We start from the raw sequence: 12882 nt of genomic DNA, 5'->3' as shown, positions 1-12882 counted from the left end.
TTGAGGGAATAAGCAGGAAATGTGGGAATTTTGCAACCTTAATCCAAGCATAACACCCATGTTGGTTTCCATGATGTGACCAATATGATAGTATCCTGTCTCCCTTTACTCAGGCAGGTAGGCTAAACCTAGCTCTAAAACTTGACTCTCAGTCTCATCATGATTTCATGCTGTGGTTATGCTCTGGGGCCAAGCCAGGGATTGATAAGAGGCAGAGAGCAGCTTCACTAACAGAGAGCAGCATCACTAACATGAGACACACTAATGAGGCTGAGAAAGGTCCATGTCTTGTTATCCACTGACCTGGATGTTCTCACTTACCTAATATAAAACCCTGCCTCTCCCATAGAGATAACCTTAGACCAATCATCTCTGCTAAGACTGATGAATAACCTACCTATAGTAATGATTTATAAACCATTAGTCATTTGAACACTACACTGTTTAGACTGTTAAAACAAGCTACTCTGGAACATGGACCTGTAGTACATACCATCAGCTGGGTCGAGGATCTCCACAGTGCCTGTGTCAGGGAACTCCAGGGCAGCCATGACAGGTTCTGACAGAACAATCTGGAAGGCCTCAGACTGTTCGTACACTCCATCCTGCAAGATTCTCACCCTCCATGTAGCCGTGCTCTGACCTGGGTTAAACTGGACCTGCTTCTGGGCTTTACCACGGAAGTCCTTATCCTTCTCCGCCGTACCATCTCTGGTGCCGATGCCTGGGCGAGGGGGGAGGAGATGAGAGAGGGGAGGAGGAGGAAGAGGAAATTATTAGGACCTAGAAGCAATAAACATAAAAAAGTTATTATAATATGGGATTCAACGATATAAGGTCAAAAAGGTAGCATCCAGATATAATAACCAGTCAACAACTGAGAAGAGAGCCCAGTCAGAGATGGGGTCAGAGAAGCAGACAGTGTTAGATGAAGTTGTGATGTGTCAGCTAGCAGATGGCCCTGAAGTGGACCGGGAGGAGGGAGTATGGTAATCACAGAATGGTAATCAGGATGTCTTGACAGCAGAGCCTATTCCCTCTGCTGTCACTCAATCTGGCCCCTAGTGGTCTGACTGAACACAGAGGACACTGTAATATATGTCAATCTTACCAAGGTCAATTACCTACCATGCCACATTGGGAGATAGCTTTGCTTCCTTTCAAGATAGATAGCTTAATTGTGTCAAGGTTATCTTGTGGGTAAAGCAGAATCAACTTAAAACAAGGTTGCCTATGCAGGTAGTGTAGAAGTATTGGTAGATTGACATTGTTGTTACTGCCCAGCCTACTGAGTCTAGCCTGCCCAGCTGGCTGGTGATAGTTTGTGCCAGTGTTGTTTGATCAGACCTGCTGTCACAGGGCTGGAGACGATGGCAGGCCTCCTGCTGCTCAGCTAGCTACACAGCCACAATGAAGTGTTACACACACACACGCTCCCTGCGCTAGCTCCCAGCAGGAGGTCCCCAGTAAATAGATGATAGCAGCCAAGCAGACCCCATGGCTGAGCTAGACCAACAAAAATATAAATAAATAAATAATAATAACAAAAAAACAAATACATGAAGAAGCAGACACTTTCCACGCTTCCTCTGAACAGACACAGAGAGAAAGAGAGAGAAGATAAAAGAGCAAGAGAGAGAGAGCGAGAGAGAGAGAGAAAGATTCAAGTGAGGAAGAGAAAAGACAACAATAAAGAGTTTCAACGGTGCACAGATGGAGGCAAAAACGTACGAGTTGGGGTTTTGGACCAAAATTACCATTTCATTCTTTGAAGAAATGAAGGTGAAAGTGAGCTTTGATATACCTGCATCGAGAAGGGAAATGGGCCCTGTAAGTGTTCATAGGGCTCCTACAGTTCTTGCTGACATGTGTTCATAGATAACATGGATGAGCTCAACAGAGCCAGGATATTACTGGCAAGATGGCACCAACAGACATGGCAGCTCTGCTTCTAGCTCCTAAGCAACTTTGCAGTATTTTGTTTTTTTGTGTGTTATTTCTTACATTATCAGCCCAGAAAGTTTTTTGTGTTATTATATACAGCCGGAAATAACTTTTGTATATCAGAGCGATGGTAACTCACCAGCATTACAAACAGGAATACGACTTTCCCGAATTGGATCCTTTGTTCGTACACCCCAGGGCAATTGAACTTATCCCAGAGGCTGCTCCAAGACACCACCAGTGGAGAAGAGGTATTCAGAGAGGACTTCTAGTCAGCCTCTGGAAGCGTGCACACCATCCACCACTTCCGAATATATTACTCGCTAATGTTCTCTGAACATTAAAGTAGATGAGCTCAGGGTGAGGATCTCCTTCCAGAGAGACATCAGGGACTGTAACATACTCTGTTTCACGGAATCATGGCTCTCTCCGGATATACTGTCCACGTCCACACAGCCAGCTGAGTTCTCAGTACATCGCGCAGACAGGAATAAAGAACTCTCCGGGAATAAGAAAGACAGGGTTGTATGTTTCATGATTAACTACTCATAGTGTGATTGTGATAACATACAGAAACTCAAGTCCTTTTGTTCACCCGGCCTAGAATACCTCACAATCAAATGCCAACCATATTACCTCCCAAGATAATTATCTTCGGTTATAGTCACAGCTGTGTATATTCCCCCTCAAGCCAATACCACGACAGCCCTGGACTGGAAACCACATATCCTGAGACCGCATTTATTATAGCTGGGGATTTTAACCAAGCAAATTTGAGGAAAATGATACCGAAGTTCTATCAACAGATTGACTGTAGTACACTTGACTGCTACTCCAACTTCCGGGATGCCTACAAGGCCCTCACCCGCTCTCCCTTCGACAAATAAGATCATGACTCCATTTTGCTCATCCCTTCCAATAGGCAGAAACCCAAACAGGAAGTACCTGTGTTAAGGTCTATTCAACGCTGGTGTGACCAATCGGAATCCATGCTTCAAGATTGTTTTGAACATTGGGACTGGGATATGTATACACTGACACGGTGACTGAGTTCATCAGGAAGTGTATAGCGGATGTTGTTCCCACTGTGACTATTAAAACCTCCGGAGGCTGAAGAAATTCGGCTTGGCCCCTAAGACCCTCACAAACTTTACAGATGCACTATTGAGAGCATCCTGTCGGGCTGTATCACCGCCTGGTACGGCAACTGCACTGCCCGCAACCGCAGGGCTCTCCAGAGGGTGGTGCAGTCTGCCCAATGCATCACCAAGGGCACACTGCCTGCCCTCCAGGACACCTACAGCACCCGATGTCACAGGAAGGCCAAAAAGATCATCAAGGACATCAACCCCCGAGCCATGGCCTGTTCACCCCGCTACCATCCAGAAAGAGATCCAGCCAGAAATCTTTCTGATTGAGAGTGGGTCAAATACTTATTTCCCTCATTAAAATGCAAATCAATTTATAACATTTTTGACATGCGTTTTTCTGGATTTTTTGTTGTTGTTATTCTGTCTCTCACTGTTCAAATAAACGAACCATTAAAATTCTAGACTGATCATTTCTTTGTCAGCGGGCAAACGTACAAAATCAACAGGGGATCAAATACTTTTTCCCCCTCACTGTATGTGTAGAAGGAAGGAGCACAGTTGGCTCCCTAACTCTGTCTGAATCTCAAATGAAACCCTATCCCCTACATAGTTCACTACTTTTTACCAGAGCCCTATATGGGTTCTGGTCAAAACTAGTGTACTATATAGGGAATAGGATGCTAGGCTCTGTCTCTCACACAACAGAAGGAGGACTACAGCGCCCTGATCCCAGCAACAGCTCTAGGCTGACATGTTTGCTTTAGCCTATAAAGCAGCAGGCTAGCTCTACATAGATGCTAGACTAGCACTGCCCGTGATGCACACGACGCTACCGGACGCCTCACAACGTCCAATAAAAGAACCAGGCGTCCAGTTAAAAGTAGTGCACTATATAAGGAATAGCGTGCCATTTCAGACGCATCCTAGGTCTTGTCATCAGGGCTGGGATGGAGCAGACATCCTCTGTCTCCTCTCTGTGTGAAGCACTGGCCTGTCAGACTGATCTGAACCCTGTGAGCCTGCTTCATCTGAAGGTTTGGCTTTCTCTTTCTGTCTCCCTCCATCCTTTAAAGTTTGAGATCCATTAAGCACATTGAGGAGCAGAAAAGAATGCCAGTGTCCTGTGTGTGCTTCTGGAGGTGTTCCTAAATGCACCCTATTCCCTATATAGTGACCTACCATAGGTCTCTGGTTAAAAGTAGTGCACTATGTAGGGAATAGGGTGCCATTTGGGATGCATTCCAAATATCTCCTGTTCTGTTCTGCCTAACCTCATATAAGCATGGAGAGACAAACCTTTCACTGATGCAATGATGTTCATCTGAGAAATATATCAATATACTCTCAAATACTATCACATTTAGGGGAGTACTGTAGAAATCTTTTTAAATATCTTTTAAAAACAGCTTCAGAAGTTTCCACTGTATGGAATTTAGTTATTTATCTTCATAATCAGAAATGCTAATCAGTTAACCCATTTAAAGGGTGATATACCCCTCTTCTTTGTGTTCTTCAAGAAAAAGATTCTTCCTAAGTTCCTTTACATTAATTGTCTCTTGAAGAGGGCAGACCCTTGAGATAGTCTAATGGTCATATTATTTGCATATCATTTGCGTATTTGTGCATATTATCTGCATACCCACTGAAGGAGAGCGAGATCATTAGCTAGCAGAGACACAGGGCTGCTTCCAAATTGGTTCTCTATTCCATATATAATGCTGTACATTAGACCAGAGCCCTGTGGCCAACACTGGGCCCTGGTCAAAAGTAGTGCACTATATAGAGAATATTTCGGGCCATTTGGGATGCACACAGGGACAACGCAACACACCACAGCCTCAAAGCTAGCAAAGACACAGTGAGACACAGCTGGGGACAACTCAATACACCCGACCCATCTGATCTGACCTCACACTTCAGCTATTCAAACTAGCATAACTTTATTGACATCCCAAACATATAGCGATTCCAGACAAAAACAATGAAAACCATACCAGTGGTGCCAGTAGTAGTCAGCCATAAAACCTGTTATAAACCCTGTGTATAAACTTGTGTTATAAAACTATGGTTTACTGTTGTTATAAACCCTGTGTATAAACTTTGTGTTAAAACTAAGGTTTACTGTTGTTATAAACCCTGTGTATAAACTTGTGTTAAAACTAAGGTTTACTGTTGTTATAAACCCTGTGTATAAACTTTGTGTTAAAACTAAGGTTTACTGTTGTTATAAACCCTGTGTATAAACTGTGTGTTATAAACTAAGGTTTACTGTTGTTATACACCCTGTGTATAAACTTTGTGATATAAAAGTATGGTTTACTGTCCCATCTTTTGTTGCACTGTGTTAACTCCCTATTCAGTCCAGGACAGTAAAATTTAAGGAATGTTCACAGAGAGAGGCGTCTAACTCGGCGACAGCGGGCGTCTTTCTGACGACCACCAACTCTGAGTAACCTCTCCCGTGAGCCCTTGCTGTCCCCAGGAGGGTCGTCCTGTCTGATTGGCTAAAATAACAAATCCTGCCCTGAGGAGAGGAGTCAGCGGTGAAAGGTTGTTTACTGTATGACCCTGAAGTTTTCTGTCCCTCCCCTGCTCTGTCTGAGTCAAGAGATTGGCCCTCCATTATTCTTGGTGTGTGTCCCAAATGGCACCTTTCTATTTGATCTCCAAGGCTATGTCCCAAATGGCATATAGAGTGCACTACTTTTGTCAGGACATCCATTAACATCCCTTTCCTTTAGAATATGTGAAAATTGGACAAGGAGTGATTGGACCATGAGCGACAGTTGGCTCTTAGATCTAGGGGCAGGTGACGTCACTGGGCCATGCTAACTCAGCCATCCGCTACATGAACATGACAGGCTGAAAAGCTGTGGAGCTTCCCTGGAGGGATAGAGCCAAGGATGTCATGATGATATCTATGGATGTACTGACTGATGGGAATAGAGTGCCATTCAGGACACAGACAATGTGCATAATGAGGAGTATAATTAGAAGGTAGTTTGACTCACTGACAAAGGATGTCTCTCCCAGGTATCCTCGTCGTTTGAGGACCACCTCCAGGTACTTGGCCTCCTCGTCCACCACATAGTACTCCTTCTCCAGGGAGACCCAGGCCCAGTTCAGCCTGAACACCTGGTTCTTCAGCCTGTTGCCTCCTAAACACACACACACACACAGAACCTAATTATCAGCACTCTCAGAAACGATCACTTCACAATGCGTCTTATGTGCCACCTAACAGACACTTTTCATCCAAAGTGACAGTATAGTGAGTACAGGAAACACACACACACACACACACACACACACACACACACACACACACGTAGATGTGTGGATGTTTGTCTTTGTAAACAACAACAGTCAACAACAACAAAAACGAAGATCGACATGAGAGGGAAATCATTCAGCACCAGAAGCAGTTAAGCTTCTGAACACATTATTTGCACTTCAAAACATTTATAATGGAAAAGCTGTTTGTTTTCAGGACATGTTCCTATCTCAACATCTTTTCATCCGAGTAATTTCACGGTGGTATTATGGGTACCTGTAGGACAGCTAGACTCCCTGCCTATATTTGGTGGGAGGCATATGTATCAGCACAAACACACGCGCATGCACACAAGAACAGGCAAACACACACACACACAGCCACAGTATATTCAGTGGGAGTTATCAGTGCAGAGGAGGAAGTATAAAGTAGAAGGTCTAATTGGCTTCATAGTAATTAAGAGATAAAGGTTAGTCTGTGTGTGTCTGTGTGTGTGTGTGTGTGTCTGGGTTGTTTTATCAGTCCTGTTTGAAGTGGAATTCAAAGCTCTGTATTCCTGGAGGGCAGCACTGCCTGTTACCATACTGACCACAGAGAGAGCAACACCACACACAGACATCAAACACACACACAAAATGACAAGTCATAGCATGTAGACGCTTACACGCGCAAGCACACGCACACATACTATTGGCATGAACAGCAGGTTTATAACAGTGGCTCCAAGCACCTCAGCCTAAACAGTGTGAAATGAGGGATGACGGGAACGAAGGGAGAAAATGGAGAGGAGGGAGACGGAGGAATGAAGGGAGAGGAGGAGATGGAGAGATGAAGGGAGAGGAGGAGATGGAGAGATGAAGGGAGAGGAGGAGATGGAGAGATGAAGGGAGAGGAGGAGATGGAGAGATGAAGGGAGAGGAGGAGATGGAGAGATGAAGGGAGAGGAGGAGATGGAGAGATGAAGGGAGAGGAGGGAGGAGGGAGGAATGAAGGGAGAGGAGGGAGATGGAGAGATTATGGGAGAGGTGGGAGATGAAGGGAGATGGAGAGATTATGGGAGAGGAGGGAGAGGGAGGGATGAAGGGAGAGGAGGGAGATTAAGAGATGATGGGAGGAGGGAGATGGAGGATTGAAGGGAGAGGAGGGAAATTAAGAGAGGATGGAGAGAGGAGGGAGATGGAGGATTGAAGGGAGAGGAGGGAAATTAAGAGAGGATGGAGAGAAGAGGGAGATGGAGGAATGAAGGGAGAGGAGGGAAATTAAGAGAGGATGGGAGAGGAGGGATGAAGGTAGAGGAGGGAGACAGACCCATGTGTTTCTACAGTACAGCTGGACAGCTGGCAGATGTGAGGTGGGAGGAATGAAAGAGTGAAAGAGAAACTACATGGCGGGTCTGAATCTGAGTTCCAAATGGCTTCTCATTGCCTATATTCATCACATTCTAATACGGACTTCGAAGCCAGTTCCACTGCTTTTTAAAATTTGGTTTCCCTCTAATCAGGGACTAAATTAGACCTGGGACACTAGGTGGGTAATGAATTACCAGGTAAAACAGAAAGCCCTATGTGCCCCCAGTCAAAAGTAGTCCATTATATAGGGAATGGGGTGCCATTTGGGACCCATATTGTTCTGAGGCCCTATCCTCCAGTCCCCTCTCTCCTCTCCTTCATTCTGCCCTTCCCCCTGACAACCCTTCTCCCAGTTGTCATGGTCAGTAAATCTGTCATGTCCAGTCGACCACTCTGCTATGTAGCTTTTTCCCTTTCAAGAGAGGGTGAGACCTACACATTCACAAAGCGTTACTGTTTTATTGTGTGTGTGTGTGTGTGTGTGTGTGTGTGTGTGTGTGTGTAGAAGGGCATGTAGCATGGTGAGTGAGTGGAACAGTGGCCTATACTGCACCTGTTCATTGCTGTTTCATGTGATCTAATAGACTAACACACATTCCCTTACCTGGACTTCAATAGGACTTAAACATGTGACACCAGAAGAGGATCAACACTAGGTCATACCAGGGCCAGCAGAGCAAACACACAGTAGAGGGCAGGAGACAAAGAAGAACTTAGAAATGGTTGTTTTTCGTTCACAACTAAACTCAGACACGTATTAACTCATCCTGAATCTGTCAAGGAGACTCTGTGGAAGAAAACACCTCATGACTTTATCATGAACCAATGAACCAACTCAGACATCCCTGCCTAAACCATGGAGTAAACTATGCTGAACCACATCATGGCCAAAAGGAAAAGACAGAGCTAGAGGAGAGGAGACCAAACTCATTAGATCTGAATCTGTCAACAAGACTCTGTGGAAGAAGAAAACACCTCATGACTTTTTTATGAACCAATAAACCAACTCAAGACCTCACTGCCGCCTGAACCTCTACCTGCCTTCTGAACAGAGAAAAGAACATGAATATGACAAAGATATGGCTGAACTAACATAGAAGACGAAGGAGAATAAAGTGAAGATGCCGAAAGTAGAGCTAAATAAAGTGGAGATGATGAGGATACGGCTGAACTAACTGAAGGGCTGCCAGTTTCCTGGCTCATCTTCAAAGTCTGATTGTTTCCACGGTAATGGGTGGGTATCCTAGAACGGTACTATATTCGGTACTATTAATGTAAACCAAGCTATTACAGTACATCCATGCCACTGGCCCAAGCCTGTAGATTCTCAGGGGTTAAGGCCATACTAGGAGTAGAGTTGGGTCTAATAACTCTCTACTTTAATAACTCCTGCAGGTAAGACGTCTGCTGGATTGAAAAGAGCTTTTCCCCCTGTGTGTGTTCTGGATTACTCTGCTGGAACAGAAGGGTGTGTGTGTCTAGATCTCCCTACCTTGTACTAGGGCTTAGAGGGAGCAGCTAGACCCATGCCACAGGTAAGCACAGTGTGTGTGATCTCTGAGTCGTGAAGTCTACTGGTTTTAATCACCAGTCATCTCTTTATGGAAAACTGCTACAAGCTCCTCGTTTCCTTCCAGGACTCAGGAGAGTCGTGACGGCTACTGGACCTATTCTCTAGCACATGAATCACCTGGATCTACCCCACCACAGCAGTCACAGACAACTTCAGAAACTCTGCTACAAACTCCTTCAACAACCTGTAGAGTTATACAACTACGCTAATAAGCACTCACAGCTGTTGTAAGAGACTTCAGACCGAATAGAATGTTGTTAAGAGAAGACGGATCCTCCTAACTTCCTGGGTATGCTGGATTAAAGTTAGGATCTTATTGTGGAACGCTTGGCATCGTCTCTATGTTCACACAATGTTGCTAATGTTAGCCTGATACTATTCCTCTCCTCTCGTCTCAGATGTGTAACAGCAAAGGCTTTGGGATGCATCTCAAATAGCACCCTATTCCCTATATAGTGTTCTACTTTTCAAAAAGGGAATAGGGGTGCCATTTGGAATGCAGTTTGTCTTCAGTGCCAGTTACCCACAGGGAGGTCCTAAGACCATGTACAGGTACAATACCACACGAGTCTGCCTGTTCCCCGGTCATACGTCTCATTGTGAACATTACACGATGGCATGATGTCTAATCATTTACATTACGCTGGGGACAACATTCACCTCAAGCTAGGCTTCAAAAGGTACCCTCCTCCACCTTACCTCGACATTAACCACTTTCAAGATCACCTGCTTGTGGGCAGGAAAAGTAGCCAACATGGAGGGCAAAATCCAAAGCTGTGCAATGCTTGCAGAACGTAGCCAAAACAACTACCCCTTTCCCTACTGTATTTATTTTATTTATTTATTTTGCTCCTTTGCACCCCATTATTTTTATTTCTACTTTGCACATTCTTCCACTGCAAATCTACCATTCCAGCTATATTGTATTTACTTTGCCACCATGGCATTTTTTTTGCCTTTACCTCCCTTATCTCACCTCATTTGCTCACATCGTTCATAGACTTGTTTCTACTGTATTATTGACTGTATGTTTGTTTTACTCCATGTGTAACTCTGTGTCGTTGTATGTGTCGAACTGCTTTGCTTTATCTTGGCCAGGTCGCAATTGTAAATGAGAACTTGTTCTCAACTTGTTTACCTGGTTAAAAAAAGGTAGAAAAAACAACAACAACAAAAATGTTAGAAACACTTTTTACATTCATAATTCAGGAATATCAGTGAATAATTCTTTATCATATGAGCCAGTCATCATCAGGTTTGGGAGGCCAGAATTAAAACACCACTGGTGCTTGTGTTAGGCAGCTGTAGTGTGTTGGTGCAAGTAGCCAGAGGTCCATTTCCTTCCATAAGGTTATTTCTCAGTAATTAAGATAAGCAGGAGTTGAAGTAAGAACACTTCAAAGAGGCCCTAGAAAAACATCTCAGTTAATCTTTAACCGCCGCCCAGGGTCATTCTGCTGAGCTACAGGTTAGCTGTCTAAATTGGTTTCCCATGTTCCTCCTCATTCCCAGCCAAAGGACAAGCAGTCACCAGTCACTTTTCTCTAAAGTATACACCAGACTAAAAACCCAGCTAATGTCCTCTGTTGCCAGTCCCAGAGTTACTTTAGATTAGACTCTTGATCTATGTAAATGTTGTCACACTGTGCTCATTATAGATTGGAAAATCTATAATGAAAAATCTATATATAAAATCTATAATGGAAAATACATTAGATTAAATATGTTAATTCACCTATTCTCCCATGTCAATCGAGCTTTACTGTTGATACCAATGTGTGTCAGCGTGAAGCCTTGATCATGGTATTGTACTGTTAAAAGTAACTCTACTGGGCTGTGTTATGATGGACAGGAGAACTCTGTGAGGGAAGGTAGGGAATGTAGGCGGCTGAGCTGAGTGGTGCCAGTGCCAACTCTGTGCCCTTGTCTCCCACACAGTGTCCTTGTCTCTTGTCTCCACTCACACAGCAGACGGTCCTTATTTGGTGACCCTGGGGACCTGGATGCTCAACGGGTCCTTTTCTCTCTCTCCGTGTCTGTCTCAGGTCCTCCTCCACTCAGTCACCTTCTCTCACCTAGCAAGGCAGGCAGGCAGGATCAGCAGTCCTCGACCCACTGAGCTGCTCTACACTGAGTAAGCAGCAAAATAACCCTGGCTGACTGGGACAATGTGTTTAAAAATACACTACACTGTACACATTAAGATGTTTACCTAGACTGAGTAATGGGTCCTGGTCAAAAGTAGGGCACTATATAAAGGGCATAGGGTGCCATTTGGGACACACATGTTTCTCACAACAATGGGCCATAAGCCAAGCTCTGAGGACCGGACATGTATCTCTCTCTGTTATTTAATAACACGCCACACTGTATAAAACTCCCATTACAGAGGATCCTACTGCTGAAGGAGAGAGAGAGTTAGAGAAAGAGAGAGAGATGCAGCCTAATCAGACTAAACTCTATATAAGCAGTAATGAGAGAGGGGGTGGAGGAGGAGAATAGGGGCTGAATTAGAGAGGAGGTGGGAGTCACATCTATCATTGAACCAGGTCAGATTAAAGAGCTATTATAACAGATGGCTGTTTATTAGACAATTGTGAAGCAAGGCTACATATCCTTAACCCTTGTCCACAGGCAGGACTAAAGGACGTTAACCTTTAGACACTAGCTTTAACTCATTAACCCTTGGGCTCATAGGCTTTCAGGGAGTAGGACAGCAATAAATCAGACATAAATCTGGATATGCGTCTGGCCTATTTTAACAATTTGTTCACTCAAGAGGTCTTTGGGATAGTGGTAACTCTGAGGGGACATTTTTCAGATCCTGAAAGGAAGGCCAAAGGTGGCTTTGAACATAGGAGATATGAGAGGGGGAGATAGAGGTGAGCGAGAGAGAAGGAGGGGACATGGAGAATAGAGGGAGGGAATGAGAACCATCTAAGACAGGGGTCTTCAATCAGGGACCCCTCCCAGGAAAACCAGCGACCCAGACCTCATACGTTGGCAAAATTTTGTCTTAACAACAGGTGAATGAAGAAGTAAATCAACATTTTAAAATAGATTTGGTAGATCGTTTTTTCATTAATATTGACCTCCCCAGAAAACTTACCAGCAGCCAGCGGCACTTGCCTCACCGGTAGCCTATTCACGTGTGTGTGAGTGTAATTGGCTCCAATTAGTGTAATTTCCTCAATATTAGGAGGCAAGAAATAAAGCTGACATCTAATTTCTATTATAAACTGGGTAGTTTGAGCCCTGAATTCTGATTGGCTGACAGAAGGGTATATCAGACCATATACCACGGGTATGACAAAATAGTTATTTTTACTGCTCTAATTACATTGGTAAACAGTTTATAATAGCACAAACCCCATCCCTCTGGGGTTTGTGAAATATGGCCAATATACCATGGCTTAGTGATACACATAAAAATATTGAATAATATATATTTTGTCAACTTTTTTCCGCTTCAATATTTGACCCCCTGCAGTTCCTCCTCAAAGCCCTGGGTGAAGACCCTGCTCTAAGGCTCAGAGAAACCAGTTCCTCCTCAAAGCCCTGGGTGAAGACCCTGATCTAAGGCTCAGAGAAACCAGTTCCTCCTCAAAGCCCCGGGTGAATACCCTGATCTAAGGCTCAGAGAAACCAGTT

At 44.2% G+C, this 12882-nt stretch overlaps 1 protein-coding gene across 1 annotated transcript in view; it reads right to left on the bottom strand.

Moving 5' to 3' along the window:
- LOC112234722 (FRAS1-related extracellular matrix protein 2-like) overlaps window positions 1-12882 on the bottom strand; it is a 93899-nt gene that overhangs the window by 49120 nt on the left and 31897 nt on the right. The window contains exons 5-6 of the mRNA XM_042297347.1: window positions 6047-6193; window positions 494-724 (exon numbers count right to left, since the gene is read on the bottom strand). Coding sequence (XP_042153281.1) covers window positions 494-724; window positions 6047-6193 — 378 coding nt within the window. The remainder of the gene's footprint in view (window positions 1-493; window positions 725-6046; window positions 6194-12882) is intronic.

Source organism: Oncorhynchus tshawytscha, linkage group LG14 (genome assembly GCF_018296145.1).
Source record: "Oncorhynchus tshawytscha isolate Ot180627B linkage group LG14, Otsh_v2.0, whole genome shotgun sequence".
In the NCBI taxonomy this organism is placed as follows: Eukaryota; Metazoa; Chordata; class Actinopteri; order Salmoniformes; family Salmonidae; genus Oncorhynchus; species Oncorhynchus tshawytscha.
This window is presented reverse-complemented; position numbering and strand designations above follow the sequence as displayed.